This window comes from Cryptosporidium sp. chipmunk genotype I, assembly GCF_004936735.1.
Source record: "Cryptosporidium sp. chipmunk genotype I strain 37763 chromosome Unknown contig_14, whole genome shotgun sequence".
NCBI classification, from domain to species: domain Eukaryota; phylum Apicomplexa; class Conoidasida; order Eucoccidiorida; family Cryptosporidiidae; genus Cryptosporidium; species Cryptosporidium sp. chipmunk genotype I.
Window position 1 is genome coordinate 690,302 of NW_027125584.1, and position 27,970 is coordinate 718,271.

Below are 27,970 nucleotides of genomic sequence, written 5' to 3' on the forward strand. Positions count from 1 at the left end.
ATTCACACCAAGATGCAACAAAGCCTTTATTTGATTTTTTTTTCTTACGCCTAAACTGCAACTCTTGCCTATTCCTGCTGTCCAGTGAGCCCGCCTGAAAATATAAGGATTTCACAAGAGGGGAAATTCTAAAGCAGGAAAGGACTTAATTTACAGATTTTTCTCCCCACATTTGGGTCAACTCAAGATGACCATCCGAATTTTACGAATTCGTAGAAAAATTACAACTCTAATGCTTAAATTTCTTTTACTTTTCGATTTTGTTTTTGGTTGTTTTTTAATCATCAAAAAACACTAAATTTTTATTTTGTCTACCCCCCAAATCCCGCCTAATACCTACCCAATAGTACTAATTGACTCGAAGCCAATAATCCACGATTTTTTTTACATACCGGTATTCATGCAAATCAATTGCATGTAGTTTAACCAATTTTTCTGTCCACATAAAAAAAGAAACATTTAAGAATCAGTTATGTGTTTTATTAAATAATTCAATTTCCTAAAAATGTAGAAATAAAAACCGAATTGAATAAAAAAATAATAACTAAATATAGATTTATTACTGTTTTCTGAATAATCTAAATAATTATTCAAAAAATAGTTAAATATCATTAAAAATTTAATTATTTATGATCAAAGCTGGAAAATCTCTAGCATGGCTCATTCTTTATCTTCTAAGTGTATTAATTCCCCAATTTGATAGTATAAAACACCAGCAAAATTTTTTTTTAATTTTCAAATTTGAAATCAGCTGTTCTAAAACTATTATATAATTAAAAATCTTAATTTTATATAGCATTGCAATAGACACGTACGTCAGGGACTAAAGGAAAGACATGGAAAATGGCAGTTAGACATGGGAAAAAAATGAAGTGACTAGTGGTCATCAGAAGAACTTAAGCTTAACATTAGGAAAGATGCAAGATTTTTGGCACAGAAAATAGTGGTAGCAAATTTAGAAATTGGAATTTCTGTGTGGTCTTAAGAGTTGATTAAAGGAAATAAATTTACAGAGGTTAATAATCACTCAAATAAGTTTGGCAAAAATTTATTATAAATTTAAGAGTTCAATAAGCAAATGAAAAGGTGAACTAAATGAAGAACTAAGTTAAGTAAATATTATCTATAATAAACACTCTCAATAACCAAGAAGATATTTTTAAAAAATTAAAGATGAATATATCAAACCTTTCCCACTCACTGGGAAAGAGCTATTTATTTGAAAGATACTCTAGATTTGGGATGAGTGATTCTATCATTCAAAGAAATTTTCAAAACCCAATTTCTGTCTATAATGAGCTTTTAGCCACAGAGTTATTACCAACAACAGAAAGTGACTTTTCTGCTATGATCAAATTGAGAGGAGGATCGCAATCAATGGGAGTACAAGAAAGAAGAAAATTAGGAAATCAAAAACTATATAGTGATGAAAATGAATATTCTAGGCTAAATTCATGTGAAGTATTTGATCCATTTGCAACTGTCCCCTTAAGATCAGTTTCTATGGACCCAGCATGGCTCTCATCATCGAATATGGGAATTGGTCCAATTTCAAGAAAAATCCCAAAAGGACCATTCAAAATTTTAGATGCTCCCAACTTGCAAGATGACTTCTATTTGAATCTAGTTGATTGGAGCTCCACCAACTTACTAGCTGTTGGATTAAGTTCATCAGTATATTTATGGAGCGCGTCCACATGTAAAGTTACCAATTTATTAAATCTACAAGAGCAAGATACTGTCACTAGTGTGTCATGGACACAGCAAGGCAATCATCTTGCTGTTGGAACTAGACAAGGCTCTGTTCAAATTTGGGATGTTGTAGAACAGAAAAAAGTACGTACCTTAAATGGACACAGAGCAAGAATTGGTGCAATGGACTGGTGTGGGCCAATCTTGGCAACAGGAGGAAGGGATCACACTGTGTTATTAAGGGATGTAAGAGAGCAGGAGCATTGGTGTAGTAGGTGGTTGGGGCATAAACAGGAAGTATGTGGAGTTAAGTGGAGTCCAAATGAAATGCAGTTGGCCACTGGAGGTAATGATAACAAGTTACTCATATGGTCACAGGGATACGATACTCCTGTGTGTCAATTCCAAGAACATACTGCTGCTGTAAAGGCACTATCTTGGAACCCTCATCAGTCTGGGCTTTTAGCATCGGGTGGAGGAACTGCTGATAGACATATTCGTATATGGAATACTGTTACTAATTCATGTGTAATGGCAGTAGATACTGGTTCACAAGTATGTAATATTGCCTGGAGTGGAAATGTTAACGAATTAGTATCTACTCATGGATATAGTTTAAATCAGGTTATATTATGGAAATGGCCGTCTATGCAGAAAATTGCAACTTTGACTGGTCATACATACAGAGTCTTATATTTAGCTGTTTCTCCTGATGGTCAAACCATTGTAACTGGAGCAGGGGATGAGACTTTAAGATTTTGGCAAATATTTCCAGCAGGCAGGCCAAAAGGTCCACAAAATTTAGCAGCCTTATCGGTACCTAATGCACCAGCTATGAGATAAGCTTAAATATAAATGTAGAAATATATTTAATAAATTATATAATATTGTTTGCTATTATCACTTTTTTCCTCTTTCTTTTCAAATAATGTACCTAATTTAGTTTGGAAATCTTTTTTACAATAATGATTAAGAAAAATACGTTCCGTTTGAAATTGTAAAATACAAAATAGAAAGTCATTCATATTGTTAAATCTACAATCTAACTTTTTTTTATCAATTTAGTTATACAGATGCCATCTATCATCTTTTAAGGTATTGTGACCAGGAAGATTCAATGGATTTAATACATTCAGGGTTTGCAACGGTTGAGATGTCCCCGTAATCACCGCATCCAGTAGCAATTTTTCTAAGAAGTCGTCTAACAACTTTTCCAGATCTCGTTTTAGGAATATTCTCAACAACAATAATATGATCTGGGGTTGCAACAGGACCAATTTGGGTCCTGACGCACATCCTGAGCTCAGGTTCAAAAGGATGAGGACTGGAGTTATTTATGTCGAAAATTTTTTTACCAGAATCTTTTAGAACTACAAAGCAAACAAGAGCATTTCCTTTAACATCATGTTCAATGGCAACGGCAGCGGCCTCTGCAATTCCAACATGGTTAGTAAGAGCATCTTCAATTTCCTTAGAGCTTAGTCTATGACCAGAAACATTAATGGTATCGTCAATTCTACCAGTAATCCAAAGATACCCATCTTGGTCTCTTAAAACACCATCTCCAGTAAAGTAGTATCCAGGGAATGGCTTTGTATAAAGATCTTCATGAAGATAGTGAGCTCCAAAAATTCCTCTAAACATTCCTGGCCATGAGTTTTTTATGCAAAGGACTCCAGACCCAGGCCCCTCAATTTCTTTTCCTGTATCAGGATCAAGCACTGCAGGCTCAATACCAAAGAAGGGAAATGTTGCTGAGCCAGGCTTAGTGTCAAAGCAACCAGGAATTGGAGCAATCACAATTCCTCCTGTCTCAGTCTGCCAGTAAGTATCAACTACAGAGCATCTTTCTTCGCCAACAACCTTATAGTACCATCTCCATGCAGAAGGATTAATAGGCTCTCCAACAGATCCCAGAACTCGTAAGGATGACCTATCGTACTTGGTAACGAACTCGTCTCCAAGGCGTTTAAGAGTCCTAATGGCAGTTGGAGCAGCATAAAAGTGAGTAATTTTATGTCTCTCTACCATTTCCCAGTATCTACCAGCATTGGGATAAGTAGGAACCCCTTCAAAAATTAAAGTTGTAATACCATTACAAAGAGGAGCATATACCAAGTAGGAATGCCCAGTAATCCATCCAATATCGCCAGCACATCCAAAAATATCTCCAGGATGAACGTTGAACAAGTATTTTTGTGTAATAGCGGCATAAAGCAGATACCCTGCTGTAGAATGTTGAACACCTTTTGGAGTACCAGTACTACCTGAGGTATATAGATAAAATAGTGGGTCCTCACTATCCATATCTTCTAACGGACAATATGGCTTTTCAGCTCTCATTAGAGTTTCTCCATCAAAGTCTCTTCCTTGTACAAAGTTAATAGGGCCATTCAAATGTCTAAAAACAATGCATGCCTTAATATCAGGAGCCCTTCCAAGAGCCTCATCCACAACATTTTTCAAGTTAATAATCTTCTTACCTCTGGATCCCTGGTCTGCAGTCACCACTATTTTACATCTAGCATTAACAAGCCTTTCAAAAAGATTCTGAGCAGCAAATCCAGCAAAAACTACCATATGGACAGCCCCTATTCTAGCACAAGCTAACATGGTGTATATAGTTTCAGGTATCATTGGCATATAGATACCAACAGAATCACCTTTTTTGATACCAAATCGTTTCAGGACGTTTGCCATCTTACAAACGTTTCTAAATAGCTCAATATAACTAATGTGTCTAATAGATGACGGATCGTCACCTTCCCAAATTAGTGCAGTAGCATTTGGCTGTGCTTCAGCCCATCTATCCACACAATTATCGCACGCATTTAACTTTCCATTCAAAAACCAAGCAAGACTATCTTGAAGACAAGTACCAGAACTTTTGACCTTGGTAAAGTCTCTAAGCCATCTAAGCTCTTTTCTAGCCATTTCACTCCAAAAGCCTTCAGGATCTTTAATGCTTCGCTCATAAAGTTCTTTATACTTATCAGCCCCATTCACTCTATATGGCTTATCAGCAGGAGTTGGTTTTGATTTATATATCTCGTGAAACGGCAAATTCTTTGAACGGGATGCAACAGTATCCATATTCTCAGTAAGTACTGATGAATCATATAATTCATCATTACTGTTAGAGCATGGTGATCTAGGTCTTTTATCGCTCATTTTCCCAGCAATCAGTAATAATATAATATACTAGTAAAGTAAAATCTTAGGAGCAAGAAGAAGAATTCCAAATAAAACTCTGAATGTTTTACTCTCCCAACTCCCAGAAAGCGATTATAAAGGCAAAGGCCTTTAGTAATATAAAATAGGAAATAAAAACACTCTAATGAGACTAAAAAAGATTAATATCAACCAATGTGACCCTCTACAGGAATTTGAAGATCCAACAATTGTATATCTTGGATCCTTATTCACTCTCGTTCTCCAGACTCTGTGATACTCCTGGATTAGTAATATTCTAGGTAACTATTTATTATCAATTTGGATTACGCTTTATTATCAATTCGCATATATTTTGGTGATTAATATATCAATATGAGTATATGTGCATATATTACTCCCTACTGCACAAATCAAAATTGGCTTAAAATCGTTAAAACTAATTATTAAAGTTACCAACTAAAATTCGAATTCGAATGCTCGTTTTCTAATTAGTTCCCCTCCGTTCCGTACCACCTTCATTTCCCTCAACTTGAATTTACTAATATCCCACTTTTACTACAAGCCCCTAATATTTGTGTCCCCCCTACACTATAATCATATCCATATCGTAATGTCTACACTTCCCCGCCCAATTTTTGGCGGTATCGAACTTTTATTTATTTGATGATAATAAATTTTTTAAGAAAAGATAATTATCTGAGGAAAGATAGAGAGGTGAAATGTTGTCGGAAAGGACGATAGGGAAGGCATTTAGGTATGTCGTAGAGCATGTGTACCTCTCTACGACATGCCTCCATCTACTCGTCTTGTTTTATGGTCTTCTCCAAGATAGATTTAATGTTTCAGTCAAGTTTACTGATATTGACTACATGGTAAGTATTATTATTGAATTCGAGTGGGATTGGTTCTTTTCATGCTGAAAGTGTGTGTGAGTTCTTCAGATCTTTACCCCACTCCCTAATCTTTCTTTTGAGCTGAGATATTCCTTCTTTAGGTCTTTACGGATGCAGCCAAAGCTGTTCTCCACGGAAAGTCACCATATACAAGACATACATATAGATATACTCCACTATTGGCTTATATTACCTCAATTAACATTATATTCAAAATGGAAATTCTTTCGAAACTCTTGTTTTGTGCTGTGAATATACTTTCAGGTAAAATCCTAGAATGGCTACTTATCTTGTTGGATGTAGACAACGACACTAAGATTAAAGGCAGCGTTACTTTAAGAAGATTTCTTATTTCCACATGGTTACTCAATCCATTTCCTGTTGTAATTGCAGCAAGAGGAAGTGCTGATGTCATTCCATCCATTCTTGTCCTAATCACAATCTACTTCTTAATGAAAGCTAAATACGACAGTTTTAATAACAAGATTAATATTGTCATTTCAGCCTTCTTCTTTGGGCTTTCTGTTCATTTTAAGCTATATCCGGTTATATATGGTTTTCCGTTTATCTTCTTTATTAATCCAAACTATCTCAAAAAGGACAGACCAATCTTCAGGTATATACTCAATCTTCCCATTAAGGTATTTACTACGCTTAATATAGACCAACTCATTTTTGGATTAGTCAGCTTTTCTACAATCATTTCTTTGATATCCTTCTTCTATTATCTATATGGCTGGGAGTTCCTTTATGAAACTTACTTATATCATGCAATCAGAAAAGATCACAGGCACAACTTTTCAGTCTTCTTTTACCTCTTTTACCTCACAATGTACTCAGCAAAAGAAGCACTCGCATCCAACTTTGTATACAAGACTCTTCCATATATAGCTTCCATTCCCCAGATGTTTTTGGTTGCATTGTCGGGAATCTCTCTTGTAAGGGAAGGTGAATGCATTATGGCCATCTTTTGCCAGACTGTTTTATTTGTGGCTTTTAACAAAGTTTGTACATCTCAGTACTTCCTATGGTGGTTTATCCTGTTCCCCCTCGCCCTCAGAGTCTATCTAGCTAATAATATTGCTCAGCTCGACGAATCTAAAGGAATTATTCACTCTGCCAGTACATCCTTTACCCCAATTCTTATTTCACTAGGAGTTTGGCTTATTACCAAACTCTCATGGTTATATTTTGCATATCACATTGAGATGCTTGGACAGCCATACTTTTTAAGCGTAAGTTTTCAGGGAAATTATTCTTTTTATAATTCTTTAACTAAACTAATTCTTAATCTTTAGCTCTTCCACTCAAGTATACTATTCTTGTTAGCTAACATCAGCATTGTTTTAGTTTTCCTGAGAAAAAGTAACTCATCGTCACTAAAGATCAAATCTGAATAAATTGCTAGTAGAAGGTTATTATAGATCCCATCCTCTTCAACTTTGAACAAATTCCGGATTCCTGGTGATACTTAGTTATCCTTCTTTTCTACAAGGGTGATTTTTAAGTACATTTAGGATAATGTAAATTAAGAAATTGAAATTTCCTCAGTTTTCTTTGGAAATTAGAATAATTAATTATTGATAAAGCTTTTTTTTTATAGCCTCTTAACTTTGCTTAATTAGAATTTATCATTATCTTATTATTTTACTATTTGAAGTGTTCCCCCTATATTTTACTGTTTCTAATGTGATATATGGTTCATTTTTTATCCGTTACCAATACGTAACTACAAATAAATCATAATAATTTGTAAAGGAAGATAAGATTGGGATTTAATAACTAATAATACAAGATATGAAATAAGCTGGTTAAAAGAGTAGAGTTCGTTAAAATACAGTCACGGCCTTGGCCAATCCTCTAGGCTTATCTGGATTAATACCTCTTTTAATAGCCAAGTAATATGCAATAAGCTGTAATGGAATCACAGCATTTAAAGCAGTAAGAGGACCATTCGAAGGGATTAAAATCCTTTCACAATCAATGTCTTTGCACAAATTCTCGTCATCAGTGATACAAATAATTCTAGCTCCCCTAGACTTGACCTGTTGTGCAACATTCATCATTAAAGAATGATGTTCATCTGATAGAATGACAAGAATAACAGGTGTTTGAGTATCCTTATCAATTAAAGCAAAAGGTCCGTGTTTAAGAGCTCCAGCTGAATAACCTTCAGAATGTATATAAGATATTTCCTTAATCTTAAGAGCCCCTTCTAAAGCTACAGGATAGCCATAGCCTTTGCCCAAAATGAAAATGGAGTTGCTATCTTTAATCATTTCAGCAATTTTCTCACACTGTTCTTTGACCTGCAATGAAACTCCAACACTGATAGGGACCCTATGAATTGCTTCCAATAATTCCTGGCATCTTTGGGAAGTAGCACTATCTCTGTTTTGGGCAAACCAAGCAGCAATGAGAGATAATACAAGAACTTGAGTGGAGAAAGCCTTAGTGGAGGCAACAGCAACTTCTCTTCCTGCATTCAAGTAAACTCCACAGCCTGTTGCTCTAGCAAGCATTGACCCCACAACATTTACTACAGATATTTTTGGAATTCCAAGGTTGTCTGCAATATTTATGGCCTTGACAGTGTCAGCAGTCTCCCCACTTTGAGAAATAGCAATAGCTCCAGCATTTTCACGTGGAAACCCAGTAACAAAAATCTCAGAAGCGTCTTTAGCGCTTACTGTATTGAATCCACTTATATGCTCCATCAAAAGCTGAGCAAATAGAGCTGCGTGAAAGCTTGTACCACATCCTAATAGAACCATGTTTTGCACTTTTTTTAATTCATCTAGTCTTTGGTCCAGTCCTCCAAGTTTTACCATATTATTATAAGGGGAAATCCGGCCTCCAAAGTTAAGTGACCTTGCCAAGGCATGAGGTTGGTCATAAATCTCCTTAAGTGTCCAATGAGGGTATGGAGAAGGAGAAGACTCGACTTTTTCATGATCAATGGATAATAATCTTGAAGGAGTAATTAACTTGTTAATGCCTTCGTGAGATAATACAGCAATTTCCCCATCTTGCAAAGCCACGTACTGATTTGTATAGTTTGCTAAAGCTGATGTTTCTGAAGCAATGTAAATGTGTCCAGATTGTACTCCAACAAGCAGAGGAGAGCCATGCCTAGCAAGTACCATTAAGTCTTTATAGTCTTTGTGAAGAACAGCAATCCCCCAAGTTCCTTGCAAACGAGAAAGAGCTTTTTGAACAGCGCTTTGAAAATCCTCTCCATCATCCAGATACTTACCAATCAAGTTTGCAATTACCTCTGTATCCGTTTCTGATTGAAATGGGATTCCTTTTTCCATCAATTCTGACTTTAAAGAACAGTAATTATCTATTGTACCGTTATGCACTATACTAACTCTCTTCTTATAGTCTTGGTGTGGATGAGCATTAAAGTCAGTCTTCCCTCCATGGGTGGCCCATCTAGTATGTGCAATACCAATATGGTGGTTTCCATGTAACAGTTCAGCATCATTCTTTAGTCTTTCAATCGAATCTCCACACTCTTTAGATGAGTATTTGGTGGTTATCAATTCTCCTTCATCGTCTATTGTACTCATTCCGCAAGAATCATAACCTCTATTTTGAAGTATTTCTATTCCCTGCATTAGTACCTTTTGGGCATCTCCCGAGCCAATATAGCCTATAATACCACAACAGTGAGCTTCATTAGGGGTAGAAAAAATGCTGCCTTTTCTTCCTGTTTTGCAAAGAGTTCCAATACTCTCAAAAAACATTCCAAATATGCGTCTTCCCCTCAAATTATTCAGTTTGCCATCTTCTTTCAAAGTCCTCATTAACCTCTCAAATCTAAGAAACTTTGATCTTTTATTCTTTTCTTTCAAATCACCATTAATACGGTTCACAATTGGCACCAAGAATGCGTATTTCGAACAAAAATTCATTTTTTACCAACTTAAAAACCTAATACCTTTGCCTGCAATATTTAAATTCTTATCCTCCTTTTGTTTTTAGCCTTCAGAAACTCTACATACAAAAATGTTTGCATATAAAATATGCATTGGCGCCAAACTCCCCACGAAATTATAACTTTTTGTATAGCCAACGTCAACGTAAATTCACTAATTTATGTATGAGGGGTAAGTTTGGCGGCAAGCTGTGAAGGTACCGTAAAATTATTATAAAAAGGTGATAATGTCGATATATACAAGAAGTGAATACATGAAAATAATATTGATTAATTGATATAGAAAATTAGTAATTAAAAATAAAGCTATTTAGTAGATTTTTTGATAAACGGTGTTTGTGCATACTTTTGCTCAAAGGATTATAATGGACATTTTATGATTAGCAATGTCATTTGTCATACTGTGGGGAATTTTGCTGTTTATCGTAACAGCGGAGGGATTCCAGAGTAGTTTAGTTAACACATCAAGAATTGAGTTTCTCGAGGCGGAGTATGCTCTGGACCGGCTCGGATTATGGAAAAAATTTGCAGATGGAAACCACAGTGACTGTATGGAGTTCACTTTAAGAATTGACAGAATGTTGAATGCCGTTGCAAATGCCGATATCGGTGCAATGGAGCAATTTATTGAAATGGACGAGTATAGTTTGAAGTATCAGGATCTGTGTGGTATAGAGGAAAAACATACAATATCAAGCTTATACGAGAATGCACCAGGATGGGGAGGGGAGACCCCCTTAACCATTTTGGCTCGAAGCTCACTGCCTAGAAGCAGCATAATGATGCAGGTTTTATCATCTAAAGGTTTAGATTTTGTGAAGGCTCAAATGAATGGCTTTACTCCTCTTATTCTAGCAATCATTCATAAGAATTTTAGTGGAGTTAAGGTTCTTCTAAATTTGGCTGAAAGGCAGAAATACGCCTTACATTTGAAGAAAACTGAAATGATGCGGAATTCACTACATGATAAGGACTCCCAAACGAATAGCTCTGAAATCAGAAAAGTTGAAATTATTAATGAAGTTGACTCTATGGGAAGAACTGCTCTTTTTCATGCAGTACTGATGGAAGATGATAGAATGGTTGAGTCTCTACTAATGGCAGGTGCTGAACCAAATATTGCAGACTTCTCAGGAATTACCCCGCTTCTTCTTGCATCAAAGAATAACCTAGTAGTGATTGTCAAGCTATTATTGAGCAGAGGAGCTGATCAGACAATTCTCGACCCAAGGAACAGAGATCCTCTCTCTGTTGCAATCAAAAACAACCATCCAGACGTTATTCTGGCCTTGCTTGAGGACCAAACATTCCAATCAAAGTATTTGAATGTTTACCAACCCTCAAGATATAAAGGCCAAATGTTAAGGCCTACTTACCATATAAGAAGACTTCTAGATATATTTACTGTACTTCAATTAAAGGAGGAGGCCATTCAATCCTTATTTAGGATTGAGTTTATTAGGAATGATACAAGTCTTTGTGATCTCAGAGATAACGAAGGAAGAACTATTGTTAACATTGCAACGTTTAGAGAGATGTATGATCTTCTTGAAGAGGTCCTGGAGTTCTACAAGAACGCATCCATTTACAGATATGAAGGCTATACCAGCTGCAATCCTCATATTATCGACAAATCTGGTAGAGGACCTGTTGACTATCTCTTAACAGGGACAGCTTCTAGCCACGGTTCCTTCTACTCGCTTGATAATACATTCAAAAATGCAAGGAAAATCAATAAATACTTTGGAACATATGAAAACATTTACAAAAATAACACTAATGAACAAAGTCCAACAGGAGGAAATCTGTTTATTGAATTTCATAATATGGGTACTTCTTCATTGAACGTTCTCTCAGATAGAAGAAAGTTTCTACTTACCAAATTTTTAAAATTATCAAATCCCTTGGACCTCTCTTCATATCTATTTGAACTTCTTAGAAAAGGTGGGAACCCAACAGTCCACACAATCAAAGCCATGGTCAATTGGCTGGGTGGGTCCAACGACCTATTACTGCATAGAACCTCCAGAGATGGTCATAATCCTCTCACTTTTGCTCTTTCCACTGGTCAGTTGACTGTTGCTAGAGAAATCCTTGATATCCTTTTGGATTCTCCTATTTCTAATCAAAACAGCTATAAAAGTGCTGTCAAACTGGCTATTGGTTACTCTGCAAGTGTTCATTCATCTTCGGTAATTGCTGAGGTGGCACTTAGGAAGCCAGTCATCATTCACGAGTGGATCTGTGAGAGAAAATTTAATAGTGTTATCGAAATTGAAGAGCTTAAATTTGTTTTACTGAACCTTCCTCGTGAATTTATCGGTTTCTCAAAACATCCAGATCTTTGCAAACCATTATACACCATTGTGAAACAAATTCTGGACCCTGAAAGCCAAATAGAATCTACGGAAATTGTTGCAATTATGCTCAATACTAATGGTGGCTTACCCTTTTTGGAGCACTCAGATGTGACCATGGCACTCAAAACTGTCGGAACCAGCTTAAGTATTTCAGCCTCTTTTGGACTCAACATTGTCCCATGTTTAGAATGGACATCCACTATGTCTTATTCATTTGCTCCTTATTTTCTTGGTATCTTTAATCAGGTAGATACTATAATGGATAAATTCAACCAGACTAACCAGACCCAAACTATACGAGATTCTCAAATTGTCCCACGTATTGTGGGACAAAACTTATCGAAAACAGAATACATACGAAACAGCTCTTCAAAAGGTTGCATAAACCCCTACAAAGACTCTGGTGTACAACAAGGACAGATATCTTCTAATTTGGGAGGAAAAGAAACTTTCAAGTCTCCTGAATTTATGAAAGACAACCAATACTCAAGTGCCGGAAAAATAATTTCCTCAAAAATAAAGAATTTAAAGAATCCTGGGAAAATTATCATAAAATATGGTCTTGGATCTACAATAAGCTCTATCTTAACTGGGCACGGAATTATCGGTACCAAAAGAAATCAGATCTTGGATCTAGTATTTTCGTGTCCACTAAGGAGAGTAGATCCAACCTTGAAGAAATTTCAAAGAAGTGTTTTAGCAATCACAATGTTGATTCTACTTATCTGGATTCTAATCACGTCATTTGTGATCATATTCTCCTCAAGAAGCAGACTGGACATATTTGGATTTATTCCAAAGCATTCAACTTCAGAGGCTGATAGACTGGCTTTTACAATGATTGAGTGGAAGATGTACAAGCTTGCAAGCGTCCTACGCTTCATTTCTTTTCTGTACTGTATTATTATTTTCATCTCTGTTGGAAGAGTTAGACACTTGCTATTTACACTGTTTTTCCTTCTTTTAGGCATATTCTTAAAACTTAATCAATTTCTTCTCCTCAAGGAAAATGATATTGCAGATATCACAACAGCTTTCATCAGAGAAGAAATGAGCGATAAAGATAACACAGCACTAAACAAAGATTTGGAGGACAATGACGATGTCAATGATCAATCTTTGGGGATGGGGAACCCAATGCCTACAGGAGGAAACGAGGAAACAAGACAAGAGGGAATACATCTTGGAACCATTGGAGAAGAAATCTCAGCCAGTCACTCAAGTGCGACCTTCACGGACTCGAGAAATACCTTTCAGAGCGATATTGTCAAAAGAGAACAAATTTCAGCTGAGCAATACGCTTTAGCCACTCTTTTTATAGGAATTTGTTCATTTGTCATCGCAATTTCCTCTAACTTGCAACGATTTCTCTTTTCGAATTTCCGAGAGTTTTATCGCTTCCACGAATCCTACTACTTTGTTGTAAATCATACTTACATTGCAATTTCAACAGAAATCATCCTAATCATAAACACGTGGTCACTAACATTTGCCATTCTTAAAGCTCCAGGACTGATGATTTTCATCCTAATGCAGCGAATACAGGTTCTTCGCTACTTTTTACTTGCCTATCCTGACATTAATCAAAATATATTCAACTCCTTAAAAAGAAACCAAATAGGGTTTATAAACAGTGAAAGCTCACCTAAATTCTCTCCAAATATGAACTTACACTTACCTGTTTCAAAAGGAGCAGTTTTTGTTCCTCCAGGAAGGTTTGATGTTGTGCTTTGTCAGTGGGTGCGTGTCAGACATGCAATCATGAAGAGAATGCACAGGAGATTCACTGTTACATGTAAACCCTATAACACACTTTATTTTGGTATTGGATTCGTTGTACTTGTTTTTCTTTTAAACAGGAACAATATTGGAAACAGTTTTTATCTTGGAATAATGCATTACCTCTTATTTGATGAGTTTGGATTCACTCTTTTGACTGTATTTGCTTCCTACTCCATTACTCTTATTGTAATTGTCTGGCTTGCATGCACATCCAATCAGATTTCTGAGTTTCAACACTGGAGACTTTTTTGGGATGCCTTTTCATTCATGCCTCCTTGCTCTGCTCAGCAAGTCGTTCTACAGCATATCAAGCTCACACAAGACCTGGACGATGAGGATAAGAGAGTTGACCTTTGGAGTATTCCCATCACAAATTTGGTTAGGAACTTACTACTTTTATGTATAGTAGTAGTGTGGGTATATATATCAATTATTGGGATCTCTTACATTTTAATATGAACCGTTTGAAGGAGAAAATGTTTCATAATCACTCAAAGTTATTTGAAACAAAAATATTATCAAATACTAATACGTAAAAAACTCTTTTTAATTTCTCAAAAATCCCTAGTTTTACTAATTAATGTGATTTAGTATAATATAGCTGCTTATAGATAAACTAAGCTAACAATAAATAGATCATCATCACTATGTATTAATATTGTGATTTAGCTTAAAAGTCGCTCTTAGTCTCTTTTAGATAAGAAGTTAAAAATATCAACCAGCATTTGACTGGTTATTGTGTGGACAACCCCTGGATAAGATTTATAAATGAACTTTTTAGGCTTAATAAACTGAAGCACAAACTCTTTACTCATCAAAGACCATTGGTAAAGCACCACAGGATCAGCTTCTCCATGTAAGACAATAAAATCCACATGTTCCTTCACGGATTCTCTGACTTCGAAAGTGAGCTCTTCCGTCGCTATTTTGCTTTCCTTACCTTCCTTAAATCCTCTATCAGTAAGTGGGAGCCAACCTCCTACGACAATACAGGAACCCAATGTATACTTTCTGGATGCCATAGAAATTAGAAATACTATTGCCGATCCTTGTGAAAACCCTCCGAGTGAAATTTTTTTGGGATCGATTCCCTTTTCTACTTCGCAAGAAATCAGTCCAATTATTCTGGAAACACTGTTGTTAATATCGTCCAAGTCTTCCAGTGCGTTTGGCTTCAAATCTTCCATATCAAACCATGCATTGTCAGAAAAGCCAAATCGCTTGAAAGGAATTATATCAGCTGTTGGTAGGATTATCTTAGTCTTTTTTAGCTCAGGATAGTTCTGAGCAATATGAATAAAGTCCAAATAGCTATTTGCGTTATCTCCCTTTCCATGGAGCCAAATTAAAACCGAATCGTAGTCTTTAGGTTCATAGTAAAACCCTTGTCCGTTATTTCCATCTCCTTCCTGAATCATTTTCAAAGTCTAAGTGAATAAAAAAAGTACTTCTATGATATTTCTGGCAATGAAAACTCAAAAATTCAAGATTCTACCTATATCAGCTTTTTTTTCATTGATTGACTTTGTAATTTTTGCATCGAATAAAAATGCTGGGTTAGGAAAGGCGCCAACACCATAGTGGGGTTTAATTCTGCTTTAGGTAAGCAGTAAGAGAGGGAAGGGCTTACACAGTAGAGGCGTTTATATATATGTATATTTGATCAAGCTTTCTTCAATTGGCTATTCAACATGGAGTTACCAGAGGTTACTTTTGAATTGAAGAGAATGACAAAGAGACTTTTGAGGCCTGTCGAATCAGAAGAAAAGTTGAATGAAGAGCTGCCTCGCCCTAGTGAAGAAAGCAACAGCTATTTTTGGACAAAAAAAAAGTTGAATAAAAGCAAATTTGGGGTACCTCATGAAATTGTGGATCAAATTTCTTGGAAAAAAGAGAAAAGGAGAGGTGGAACAGGAGTTCTTGGTACTTTGATAGACTCAATAATGGAAGAGGATACTCAAAATTTTGAGGATTCAGAATCGGAGAGTATTCCAGAAGTAGATGAACAACTTAAAACTTCCAAAACAAAGAAGGTAGCTAAAAAACGAAAGAAGAAAGGCACAGAATCAATTGATCTTGCCAATTTACTGTCTTCTTTGAACAATACCACTTCGAAACAGAAACCCAAGAAGAATAAGACAAATAGAGATTTAGATGCTATGTTTGAATCTATAAGCATACCCAGCTCCGAGACTGACAACAATTCTGGTTCTAAAATCGATGACTTTGAAGTTATGAACTTAGAGAGTAATTTAGTGGGCAGAAAAGTTACTAAAGATATTCATGATAACACAAGCGAGGAAGACTATGAGTTTTTAAATTTAACAGAAATAGAGATGGCGCTGAGAAAGTGTGTTAAGAGTGATTATAATCCGTCTTTGGAGCTTAATGAGTGGTTGCCTACTCAGTGTATTGATGCGAGGTCAGAAGTTGCACGTCAGATGGATGATGATGTAGAAATCAACGAGATTACTGAAAAACACGAGTTTTTCTATTCACAATGGATAGAGCAAATTGGTTATCTCTCTTCCCTCACAAAAGGATTTACAAGAAGCATTCAGGATTGCTTTGTTAGAGAAGGACAAATCTTGAGTATTTCCAGCGTTAAAGAAAGTAATCCTGAGCTTTTGTTAGATCCAGAAGACAAAATTTTGATAACAGTACAAAACTCAGATGCATGTGTGGTTTTAAATAGATTAGTTAATATAGCGAATTCTCAAGAAAAGTTACTGATTGATATGAGTAAGGAAACTGGAATGTCTAATATTGAAGAAGTGGATTCCACTATTAGACTAAAGTACGGAGTCATTTCTTTAAAGGCTAGGGCTAAGCTCTGGTGGTTTTGTAGAATGGCTGAACACTGTGGGCTAGTTGGAAAAGAAGGGAGTAATATGATAAAATACTATGTTCTAGACAAATCTAGGAAAAAAACATCTGATTCAATGCTTTCAACAAATGCTGATATAATTTCATCTACTGACCCTACTATGGATCTCTTTAATAAAAATGACTCAGATAGTAATAGGGAGGATGAATTTGAGGAAGACCATGGTGAGACAGAAAAGATAGGTGAGATGGATTCGAAATGGTTGGATATTTCATCTATAAAAATCTCAAACAAAACTAGACCTTGGGAAAAAAGACTTAAGAAAGTTGAAACAAAGCCTTTAGAAACAAAATCTCCAAGAGATGAAGAAAGCACTTCTAACGGTTCCAAAAAAGAATTATTTAAGTTTATGCTAAAGAATCTTGGACCTAGACCTATTTGGACAAAAACAAGCATTGTTGGAGATTTATACAACAATGAGAAATCTTCGATTGAAATAGAACCTCCAACTGATTTATCTCTTCGAGAGCAGGGACAACTAAAGATAAAATGGTTACAGATGAAGAGCCAAGCTGAGAAACTGGCAACACATCATTTTAAAATAATTAACCCGGAAACTAAAGATCTGGATCATGATAGTCTGAAGTATTGGTGCAAACTTTTTAAAGTTAATTTACTTTTTCCTCCTTGCAAAACGGATAAGATTCGAAGAGTTGGTAAGAGCGATAGGATTAATTCGAATGTTCCTTTGGAAAACAACCCAGCAATGGCAGAAGTATTAGAAGATTTAAAAAGTAGCAAATACGAGGATGACCAGAAATCAAGTGCTTTTGGGTACTTGAAAAATGTGGATGAAACTAAAAGGAATTCCCTGCCTTTAGATGTGGAGTTTGTAAGTGATATAAGTGAGTCAGATGTGGAAGTTACAGAGGAAAATGGCCAAGAATATGATCATGGCTCAGAAGGTGAAGCAGAAGTCACCGAAGTGAATCAGGTTGATGTAAGCAATTATTATGAGACGGATAAAAAACTGATTGATGATACAAATGAATATCATTCAGCTGAGGAAGTCTTCAAACACGAACTGGACAGAAAGGCAGAGTCAGATAAAGAAGGAAATGTCGAGGAGAGCAAAGAAAATGTAAACTCAGAGGACGAAGCCAACTTAGAAATGAGAAAAGAGGCATACAGAAAGCTTAAAGCAATCAGAAGGAATAGAAGAAGGTTTAAGAAAAAGATTATGGAAAAATACGGGCATTTATTTGAGAATGAAGCAGAGGAAAGTGACGATGACGGAGTTAAAATACTAAAGAAAGGTATTGGCGGAGTTGACAGCGACGATGATGATGACGATGGCGACATTGACTGGGATGAGCTAAGCGGATTTTCTGACTTCATTGATGATAATAACTACGAAGATGGAGAGCTTGATGGTGATGCAATTCAGGCACACTTAAAGCATATGAAACAAATAGAGGAAAAACAATATAGACAACTATTCACATTAGATGGTATTAAGGAAAGAAAGAATAAAGTATATGGGTTTGCTGCTGATCAGGATGATGGAATTGAAGGTGAAACCAGGTTGGAAAAGAAGAAGAATGAAATGCTATTTAACTCTGCCTTTTTTGATGATGACGTTATTAGTGAGTTTTGGACAGATGAAGAAGAGCTGAATGATTACGAGGAAGAAATTGATGAGAAAAATTTGACAGAGATGCTCGGATTAGACTATGAAGAGTGGCAAAACAGCTTACCAAAAAAAGTCAATTCTCCCGATGAATCGCTGAATGAGCAAAGAAAACTCAAATATAACATTTTAAAGGAGTCTTTGATTAAAGAAGCTTCTGCAAGCATAAATATTCTCAAACAAAGACTCAAATCAATTCAAACTAAGCTAAGCGTAGACGATAATATTAGCCCGGAGGAAAAGAACCAACTAAAAATTAAATATTTGGAATGTATGGAAAAATTAAAAAAACTTTTACATTCAATTCATTCCGCCTGTAACAAATGCATTTACGAAAATCCCCAGTTCTTTGACCATATTAACATATATGAGTACATTCAAAAACGCCAAGAATCTAAAAACCAAAAAAAACTTAAGGCTAAGAGCACTAATGAGGAAAAAATAAAGCTAAAAAGCAAATACCAAAATAATTATCTTAGAGAAAACGTGAATCCGTTGAGCAATATCGGGAAACTTGCATCTGATTCAGAAGATGAGATAATTAATCGAAAAAAACTGCAGAAGAACGGAAAAAATATAGTAAATGTTAAAGGAGGGAGGTTTATAATCTCAAGGAAGTAAAACCTTCAAGGGATCCACTACACCGTCTTATAAATGTTAAATAACGCTTAAACTAACTTAGTTTTCAAAAACTAACTAAATTACCACTAAACCTAGCATATTTACTTCCTTCACTCTCCATAATTAAACCCTGATTTTCTCTTATTATATTAAAATATCTTGTTGCTTTGGCGGTAGTCCCTGCCCACATGCATGCATTAATAAATATAAAAAGTGGAATAAAAAAGGTAGAGATTAAATGAGTTTGTGTAAATGTTGATGATATGTAACTAGATGTTTGGTGGACGAAAAAGAGTGAACGGAGGAGCTCCAGCTCCATTGTTATCAAATACAGAGCAGTTTACATGCCAAATAACTAGTATGTTAATGATAAATCTAATCAGTAAAATATTTACTAATGATTAATAGGTTTGGTTTACGTAGCCACATCGATTATATCACTGATTTGTCTAATAGTCCCAGTTTTTTTGGTAAGTGATTACTTGGTTCGTCGGTTATTTACACTTAAATAATTCAGGTAACTACATGTAGTGACCACAATACTATATGGTTTGTGCAGGTAAGTGCGGAGAAGATTTTTAAAAGCATTCAAATGTTCTGATATTACCTTTTCTATCCTTTTCAGGTTGTTTTGGGATTAGACTTCGTTTTTATTTTTGTATTTATGTATTTGGGTTTAATGCCAAACGGAACAGAAAGCGAGTTCAGTAGGTATATTGGGATAGGGGTTGTTATATTGGCAATTCAATGTATAATATTGGCATTTGGTATTTTTGTTTTTGTTTCACTAATTTACTATATACTTAGTGATGGGAGTGAATGTAGAAACGAGTCCATTCTTAATATCACTTTAACTTCTGTAAATTTGCTACACTCAACTATTACAACATTCACTTCAGTAAAGTTATTATTGAAACTTTTCACATCCATAGCAACCCAGTACAAGACATATGATAAGATAGTTTAGTATAGGATCTTAGAGGATAAATTAGGCGTAACTAACATTTTCTAATAAAGAAAAATTAATCAGAGTAAAACCCCCTAATAAGAACCAGAAAAGTATGATGGAAACTTAACTTGAATTGACCTTTTTAGTAAAAGCTTTCCATTTATTTTCTTGGGAATTTTTGAATCTGCTGTATTCTTTTCCTAGTCTGTTTTTTGCTTGCCTGCTATCCTCGTTAACCTTCTTCTTATATAATGTAAAGTGCTCTTTTGAAAGTCCCTTTCTATCCACCATAAAAAACCTCTTTTTTACAGGGTATCCTGCCTTATTCATCATATCATGTAGAGCAAATGCAAGCTTTCTGTGCCTTGAGACAAACTTTTGGAATGCAGGTAATTTTGCAACATAGTTTGATAATTCAGCTTCCAAAATACTTCTGATAGATTTAATTTTTGGGTCATAATCATTCAAAGAGAGGTATTTAACAAGACCATACTTAATCGTCTTACTTCCAAGTGCACTCCTAATGTTACTGTATTCCTTGAGTGCAAGTTCGATTTGGGAGCTAAGTCTCTCGAGCTCCTCGCTGCTATACTCTCCACTATATTTGCTTGGAAGAAGTTGCAAAAGAATTCTGACCTTCATTGCAAGTAAAACTGTCTTTTTTGCTGAATCAATTTTGAAGTGCAAAAGCTTAATGGATTTAATGTATTTTTGAACAAACAAAAGTGCTCTTCTCTTAACAGCTGTGTTGTGGAATTTGAATATATCAGAAACTTCCTTGATTGTAATTTCCCTTGCTTTCTTCATGATATTTAATAACTCAATAGTCTTAGCCTCGGTCTTGGCTATACGCTTAAGTATTCTGTCTGTTTGAATGAAGTATCTTTGATATGGACATGGGGCAGCGCATCCAATAGCGACTTGGAACATATCAACTAGAGGAAGAAGTATACCTCTAAGTTTGTTGGAAGAATCCTCATTTCTGAATGTCTCAGTATTTAATAATGGAGATTTATCTGGCTGTGGGCTTTTTTGCGATCCTTCCATAAATTCAACTTGAGAAAAATCATCAACTCCGGATTGTTCCTTTGATTCAAGAACTCTATTTAATGAGTTTTCTTCATCTATCTCGGGGGGAACTTCAGGACCAGAGTTACTTGGATCAGAACTTGTATCTGCTTCGTTTAATGCTTGATTTGAATTATCAGCATCGTTTTCAGTTTCTGATTCGGATTCAGTACCAATGATAGGACTTTCTATCTTGGGAGATTTTGAGGCCTCATTATCTTCAGAGGGTTGAGACTCTTTTACTTCGTCATTATCAACACTATTAACAGATGACGGAATACTAATAATCTGAGGCTCATTCAAATCTTTCTCTTCTTCTACTCCTGATTGTTCGTCTTCTTGACTAACCTGATTACTTAGAGAAATTGTACTTTCAGATGGGCTTGAAAGAGTCTTTTCTTTCTCAGAAATAGACTTCTCCCCAAGATTGCTCATTTCATCCTCAACAGACTTGATAGATCCTGACTTCTCTGAAACTGGGATTTCGTATGGATTCGAATCTTCAGTTTCCTCATTAGATTTATCCAATGCTATTGGTTCTGACTCTTCCACGCCAGCAGCCTCTGGCTCTTTGTGTGATTTATCAAAGCTACTTCGAGACAATTCGGGAGAAGATTCTTTTTTTGAAGTCTCAAAATTTGACGTAAAGCGTATGGGGGCAGAACTCTCTCTTTCATTCTCTTTTGGTAGACTCAACTCCTTTGGAAAAAATGTTAATTCTTCCTCATCTGGTTGGGCCTCTCGATTAGTAGATATTGATTGTTCATCTTCTTTAGACCTAGAGGATTCATCATACTTCATTATGGCAGGAGATTCAATTCTATCAAATTCATATTCACTACCAAAATTCTCAGCGGATTTTTTGTTTTTTTCTCTAGCACTTTCATGAATCTTTCTTTGCTTTCTCAAAAGAGCTAATGCATCATCTACAGTGTAGTTTGGGTCATCCAAAAGCATGATAGACTCTTCCTGATTCTTCGGACTGTATTCTGATTGATATTTTGTATCATGGTCTTCCAATAATTTCTCATAGTCAGTTTTAGATTTTGATTTCTCAACTAGTGGGGAACTTGATCCCTCAGATCCTTTGGAAATTGAATACTCAAGATTTACTGGGACAGTAGTACTTGCGCTTTCCTCTTGTTTTTCATCTAAATTTTCAGTGAAAAGCCCAGATTTATCCTCCACAACGGTCTGCTCACTCTTGGAGATATCGGTGGAAGAAGCTAGATTTGTAGGACTTATACTCTTTGATGATTCCACTAATGAAGAATCAGATGTATTTTCAACAATTGCTTCACTCAGAGAGCCATTTGACGCAGATTTTTCAGGAAATAAAGGAGAACTACTAGTCTCCATAGTATTATCCTTAGATTGCTCATTAAAATTATCATGTCTACTCAGTGATACCGTACCTTCCGATAGTAATGAGCTCTCTGAAAAAACACCTAAAAATGTGAGGAAAAACCCCAAAACAAATATTTGAAGCTTTCCTGAGATCATTTTAACTCCCAAAAAAAAGCTCTACAAATTTTCTTTAACTGAAACATAAAAAGAAATAAACATTAGTAGACTTATAATTTATTTGTAGATCTAGATTTATGTTTGCGCGGGCTTTACATGCAACAAATTATTATATAATTCCGAGAAGTATTAAGAAAAAGAGAAAACACAGGGAAGCAGTAGAGCTTCATTAAATTTTAGATTTTTTGGTTATATGTTTTGGGCTTTTATTTTTTGGTTCCCATCTTATCTCCCCACAGCTTAAAGTCCTCGAATTTAAATTTTGTTTGTCAAGCAACTCTTTAATTACAGCAGTTGCATGTATTCTGTCTATATTCAATTGCTCTTTGAGAAGCTTCTTATTAAATTTTTTTGTAAATATAGGTGCTTGATTAGATAGATAGCCCTTTATAGCCAGGTATCTATTAACGTCGTCTCTACTTCCACCATGGATTGAAAGGTAGTCTTTAGTAGAAACCTTGATGTCAAACAACTCTAGGATTTGACTAACTGCTTTTTTTAAACTACCATTTCTAGCAATAAAGTTTGAGAATTTCTCATTTCTCCTATAAAAGTCGTCCTTCATGGTTCCCAAACATTCACCGATTGTAAGACCACTGCAGAAAACCCTTACATTATTGCCATAAGTATTTTTAAATTGCTCAAGGTTGTCATTGAATCGTCTTGATAAATCCTGGATAGACTTATAGGATAGAATTGTGCTAAAGCTTTTTCTCAACAGCTCTCTGGTCTCCTCTAAATTTTTCTTTAAATTGTAAAATGAGTTCAAACTTGCTATCAAGTTGCTTGAATAGTTTAGAATTGCTTGATAAACATAAAATTCTTCTCTCGAATAGAAATAAGACAACTTATTACTTTTTGAGACCAAAAGGCCTTTCATCTTCTTACCTGTAAATATTAATGCTTCTCCTGCGATCGCAGACCAAAGCTCCACTTGATCTAAAAATTCATTATAAGAACTTGTAATTGTTTCTAAATCAGTGGTAGGTACTTTAAAGTCATCAGATACTTTCCTATAAGTTTCTGTTATATTCATTGCTAGCTTTTCAAGGGATTTTTCTATGAACTCCGGATCTTTATATTCATCTGGAATTCTTTGAGCTTCATTATCAATTTTGGCAGTGGAATGAGGCTTTCTTTCTTCTTGTAAGTTCTGATAATCTTCCATTTCAAAATATTCGCTCATATTAATGTCCTTAGTTTTATTCTTTGGCAAAAGAATGCTGTGAGTTTTAGACATTTGAAGCTTTTTACCTTTATTTAAATCAACATCTTTGGATTTAGTAAGAATATCTTCTGCAATTGTAGTATTTGTAATAGCAGGTGGATGACCAGAACTTTCTTCAGAAAATTCGTCACTGAAATCTTCAGAATTCTCACTAAATTGGCTCTTTTTTTCCTTGCTAAAAACCTTTGTCATATAGTCCTTGGAAGTTTTGTTTGCCAAAGTTTCAGGTATAGCACTTCCAGGTGTCAATTTGAGATTTCTTCTGATCAGTTCGTCGTTCAAATCTAAATTTGAGGACTCGTCTTCGCTCATTTCTTCCTTTTGGGTACCCGAAGACTGCTTGAGGTGCTTCCTGATTAAGAAATCTGCCTCATCAAATTCTTCTGATACTAGCTTTTGCTCTTTCATAACAGTTTCTTCTTGAGGAGGCTTGAAAGCTTGACTAACTTCAAATCCACGAATAGAATTTTCTTCATCATTTTCAGTAATAGCTCCGTACACCTTATTTTGTCCAAAGAAGATGGAGCCAAAGTACGCTGAGATACATTCTTCAACTTCCTTTGATGAAATTGGCATGCTGAGGATGGAGGAACACTGTATGGAAGAAAGTGTTTCTAATCCCTTTAGTGCTGCCTTGATTAGAACATCTTGAAACCCAGAGGTAGTTCTTGTTGCAATAAGATTTCGCTGCATCCAAACATACCCACCTTCATTTTGATCATGAGATCTGATAGCAGAGTTGAAGTCGAGCTCGATATAGGTAGATTCCTTCTTTGTAAAATTAGAAGCTAAGCTATGCTCTTTAGTAGGAGTAGAAAGTTCATCAAATGACCCTTGGTGAAAAATCGGAATACTCTTTAGAACTCCGTCAATGTTTTGTGCCTTCCATTTCTTAATAATTCGATCTCCAAAAACTATAGCCTTTGACCTGGTATTCAATTTAAGATTAATTGTAGGGATTCCAAATGCTATATTTTTTTCAGAGATCTTGTTAGCCTTTACTGCGTTAAGTAAGTCAGTAAATACTGAACTAATGTCTTGTAAGAGTGCCTTTTGAGACTTTAAGTTCTTACCTAGAGGGTATTTTGCACTAAGAATATTAGTCTCTCTTTGATCAAGTTTTTCGCCATATTCTCCTTTCTTATTCCTTAAATGGTGATCTTTATAGTCCAAATACTGGTTGTACTCATCCTCACTAGCAAATTCATACTCATCATTATATTCTTCCTCAAAATCTTCGTCATCTTCGAAAGAATCTTCATTTTCTAAATCTGCTTCAATCCTATTTGCAATTTCATCTTGTTCTCTATAATTCCTAGCGTCTTCTTTTAGCTCTGTATTGTCTTCTGTGTATTCGTGAGGAGGAATGAGAATTTCCAATGGTTTATGGTCTGGCGGTGGACCAATTGTTCCTTTAGAATTGTATTCTAAAATTCTGTCTTCTGAGGCAGAATTTGGCATTTTATCATCTTTAACTTGAATTTCTGGTTCCTGAATATTACTGTTTTCAAATTTTGGAGAAGTCACAAAATTTTGAGTTTCAGTTTGTGAGGAAGGTAAGCTTTGAATTTTAATTTCTTCGTCTTCGTTAATTCTGCTTAAAACATCTATATCTTCAATATCTTCATTTTGTTCATGCTTACTTTCTATACTTAAAAGTGTCTCGTTTTTCAGTGCTTGATAGTCCTCAGTAGATACAGAAGTTTCTGGATTCAAATTCAATGAGTATTTCCCATTCTTATTAATATGAGAAACTCTAATATCTGAGAAATTTGGCATCACTGAAGAAAATTGTGGACGAGTACTTGTACCTGTTGTGACTAATGTGGTTTCAGGAAGTTCACTTGAAACGTCTGAAAGATCAACCGGATTGGAAACAGATGATTGCTTTTGTTCCCCTTCTGGGTAAGGAGGAGTTTTTGAATAGTCACTTTCAAAGAACCTTTCGTCTTTGAACTCTTCAAACTCTGACTCATTTAGAATTAGCGACGGTTTCTGAGTAATAACAGGCTTTTCCTCACTGCTTAAAAGTTTCTCTTCTAGCCTAGTAGGCTCAGAAGAAAATTCAACAAGAGGAGGAGAAGATATCTTATTGAATTCTTTCTGAATTTTTGACTTCTCTTTCTCTTGAGTTTTATTGCGAGGATGTTTCCTTTCACTGAGAGTCTGTTTTCTTTTAATTGTAGATTCCAGAACTCCATGCATTTTCAGAGCAGCAACAATCACTTTGTCAGAAAAAGGATTGAAGTTGTAGCCATATCTACGATTAATTTTCTCGATAAACTTTGTCAAAACAGGTGAATCTAACATATCTGGTCCACATAAAAATACTGAAAATCTGATATCGTTAATAATTCTAAGTGATTTAGGATATTTATTCATTCTACCCATAATTTCGATCCAAGCACTATTTTCTGGAGGCATGACATTTGAAATTTGAAGCCTCAGCCTTGCTGGAGATGTTAAAATAACTTTTCTAACAATCTCCAATTTGAACTCGTCAAGGGTATATGCAACATCATCTTTCTTAACTGGCCAGGGGCCATCAATTGCCTTAATTAGCAAATCAGCGTACAAATATGCTCCTTGAGTAATAAATGGAGTTGAAGTTACATAATACTGGTTACCCTTTCTCCCACAAAGAATTAAATCAAGCTGGTCTATTGCGTTAACGTTTTTCTGCAAAATAAAAAATGTGTAAAAAACAAAAACAGCAAACTTGCTGAGTTTAGACAGGTTACAGATCATCAATTCCTGTTAATAGAAGCATTTACTGTCTAATTTCGTTTTCTGTGCTTTTCTTTTCTTTAGTTATTAATCTAGAATTTTTACTCACATTTAGATCTATATTGGCGCCTTGGCGGCAATTAAGAGATCAACATTAATTGTTATAATTCGATAAATCGTTAAAAGGCGAAGATTCATACTTAGAATTTTGTTATTTTTTTCAATATGTATCAATCAATCATATTTATCTAGGATTTAGCTACCTTAGTCACTTTTTAACATCACTAAGTCAAAATGGAGATTTGGAATACTATTTTTTCCAGGCAAAACCAACTAATTGCAAATATTCTAGCTAAATCATTCAAATACCGAGTCGGAATTCTAATTTGATTCAGCATGAATCTATTATTCATTTCAGTCATGATTTTGAGATAATACTTTTTGCTACACTACAGAATTTTTTTTTTTTTTTACAAAGACTTAACTTTTCCTTGGAAAAAGTTGACCTTTGCTTTGTTCTTGAATAGATTCAGACTGGAGAAATGTGTTGTTAATTCTATATGACTAGTTGTAAACAGGCATGTACAGGAATTTACAAGGGTTATTTCAAATTCGTGTGTGCACACGTCTATTAAAAGCTTAATAGGTGCAATCTATGTATTTATGGGAAGCTTAGTAGTAATTCTATTTAAAAAAAAACAATATTATTAATTTAAAAAATCAGTACGATATAACTGTATTTCTCAAACCATATTTCAGATATAGTGTAATGTAGAATAGGCATTCAACTAAGAATTGCCAAAAAAAATAACAATATAAATACAATGTTTTCGTGCTTTAGATCATGCAGCGAGTCACCATTCTGCCTTCTTTTCGGGTTTAAGGAAGAGAAATCAAACAACTACGGGGCAGACAGATCGCAAAGAGCACTAAGCTCCAAGATTTCAGAAGCCTCAGACAAGAAGGAGAAGAAGAAGCAGAAGCAATTGTTTAATAGGAGAACAGCAGATGAAATTTTGACTATATGCAGATCTTGGGAAAACTACATACATCCAAGGGCAAAAGATTTTTGGAAATCATCAGAACAAGTATACGAAATTTTATCCAATATAGCAAGCAACATCGATCGTGCTGACGATCCAATTACGAGTGGAGAAGAACAGTGTGTAAGATGGCACGGGGAATTAGAAGCTGAGGATGGCGCGCCAGTTATCAGAATACTTAAGCCCGGAGAGACTGACGAATGCCAAACATATGTAAATAGAATACTGGCATTTTTATATGCAGACGACGAAAGTTTTCTGGAGTTGCAGAAAAAACCACCTGTTGCATTTAAGAACGTTTGTGAAGATCCCATTTGCATTAATTTGACTCATATTTCTTTAGAAGAATAATATTAGTATTTATAACTACACTTTAAAAGTTTTGAAATATTGGCGCCAGAATGTAGACGAGTATCGGGGAGGATTTATTATCTTCCGCATATATACGC

The 27,970-nt window shown here is 35.3% G+C and overlaps 11 protein-coding genes across 11 annotated transcripts; 6 read left to right on the plus strand and 5 right to left on the minus strand.

The window, feature by feature from the left end:
• Positions 1-1,173: 1,173 nt before the first annotated feature.
• On the plus strand, positions 1,174-2,535 carry ELE39_000826 (cell cycle switch; the record flags this gene model as incomplete). The annotated part of the gene is made up of 1 exon (XM_067343866.1): positions 1,174-2,535. One exon carries the CDS (start codon positions 1,174-1,176, stop codon positions 2,533-2,535), a length of 1,362 nt encoding a protein of 453 aa, XP_067202585.1.
• Positions 2,536-2,775: 240 nt separating this feature from the next.
• On the minus strand, positions 2,776-4,863 carry ELE39_000828 (acetyl-coenzyme A synthetase; the record flags this gene model as incomplete). Its single annotated transcript, XM_067343868.1, has 1 exon — positions 2,776-4,863. One exon carries the CDS (start codon positions 4,861-4,863, stop codon positions 2,776-2,778), a length of 2,088 nt encoding a protein of 695 aa, XP_067202587.1.
• A 722-nt stretch (positions 4,864-5,585) lies between these two features.
• Positions 5,586-7,159, plus strand: ELE39_000829 (PIG-M mannosyltransferase; the record flags this gene model as incomplete). The annotated part of the gene is made up of 3 exons (XM_067343869.1): positions 5,586-5,738; positions 5,861-6,994; positions 7,058-7,159. 3 exons carry the CDS (start codon positions 5,586-5,588, stop codon positions 7,157-7,159), a joined length of 1,389 nt encoding a protein of 462 aa, XP_067202588.1.
• A 429-nt stretch (positions 7,160-7,588) lies between these two features.
• ELE39_000830 (glucosamine-fructose-6-phosphate aminotransferase) lies at positions 7,589-9,679 on the minus strand (the record flags this gene model as incomplete). Its single annotated transcript, XM_067343870.1, has 1 exon — positions 7,589-9,679. The coding sequence occupies one exon, from the start codon at positions 9,677-9,679 to the stop codon at positions 7,589-7,591; it is 2,091 nt and encodes a 696-aa protein (XP_067202589.1).
• A 409-nt stretch (positions 9,680-10,088) lies between these two features.
• On the plus strand, positions 10,089-14,303 carry ELE39_000831 (ankyrin repeat with over 9 transmembrane domains at C-terminus; the record flags this gene model as incomplete). The annotated part of the gene is made up of 1 exon (XM_067343871.1): positions 10,089-14,303. One exon carries the CDS (start codon positions 10,089-10,091, stop codon positions 14,301-14,303), a length of 4,215 nt encoding a protein of 1,404 aa, XP_067202590.1.
• Positions 14,304-14,527: 224 nt separating this feature from the next.
• Positions 14,528-15,262, minus strand: ELE39_000832 (phospholipase carboxylesterase family; the record flags this gene model as incomplete). The annotated part of the gene is made up of 1 exon (XM_067343872.1): positions 14,528-15,262. The coding sequence occupies one exon, from the start codon at positions 15,260-15,262 to the stop codon at positions 14,528-14,530; it is 735 nt and encodes a 244-aa protein (XP_067202591.1).
• Positions 15,263-15,571: 309 nt separating this feature from the next.
• ELE39_000833 (putative coiled coil) lies at positions 15,572-18,982 on the plus strand (the record flags this gene model as incomplete). The annotated part of the gene is made up of 1 exon (XM_067343873.1): positions 15,572-18,982. One exon carries the CDS (start codon positions 15,572-15,574, stop codon positions 18,980-18,982), a length of 3,411 nt encoding a protein of 1,136 aa, XP_067202592.1.
• A 273-nt stretch (positions 18,983-19,255) lies between these two features.
• On the plus strand, positions 19,256-19,949 carry ELE39_000834 (uncharacterized protein; the record flags this gene model as incomplete). Its single annotated transcript, XM_067343874.1, has 4 exons — positions 19,256-19,340; positions 19,391-19,452; positions 19,500-19,541; positions 19,608-19,949. 4 exons carry the CDS (start codon positions 19,256-19,258, stop codon positions 19,947-19,949), a joined length of 531 nt encoding a protein of 176 aa, XP_067202593.1.
• Positions 19,950-20,054: 105 nt separating this feature from the next.
• ELE39_000835 (transcription regulator) lies at positions 20,055-22,502 on the minus strand (the record flags this gene model as incomplete). Its single annotated transcript, XM_067343875.1, has 1 exon — positions 20,055-22,502. The coding sequence occupies one exon, from the start codon at positions 22,500-22,502 to the stop codon at positions 20,055-20,057; it is 2,448 nt and encodes an 815-aa protein (XP_067202594.1).
• A 190-nt stretch (positions 22,503-22,692) lies between these two features.
• On the minus strand, positions 22,693-26,499 carry ELE39_000836 (uncharacterized protein; the record flags this gene model as incomplete). The annotated part of the gene is made up of 1 exon (XM_067343876.1): positions 22,693-26,499. One exon carries the CDS (start codon positions 26,497-26,499, stop codon positions 22,693-22,695), a length of 3,807 nt encoding a protein of 1,268 aa, XP_067202595.1.
• An 803-nt stretch (positions 26,500-27,302) lies between these two features.
• Positions 27,303-27,872, plus strand: ELE39_000837 (uncharacterized protein; the record flags this gene model as incomplete). Its single annotated transcript, XM_067343877.1, has 1 exon — positions 27,303-27,872. One exon carries the CDS (start codon positions 27,303-27,305, stop codon positions 27,870-27,872), a length of 570 nt encoding a protein of 189 aa, XP_067202596.1.
• Between the last annotated feature and the right edge of the window lie 98 nt (positions 27,873-27,970).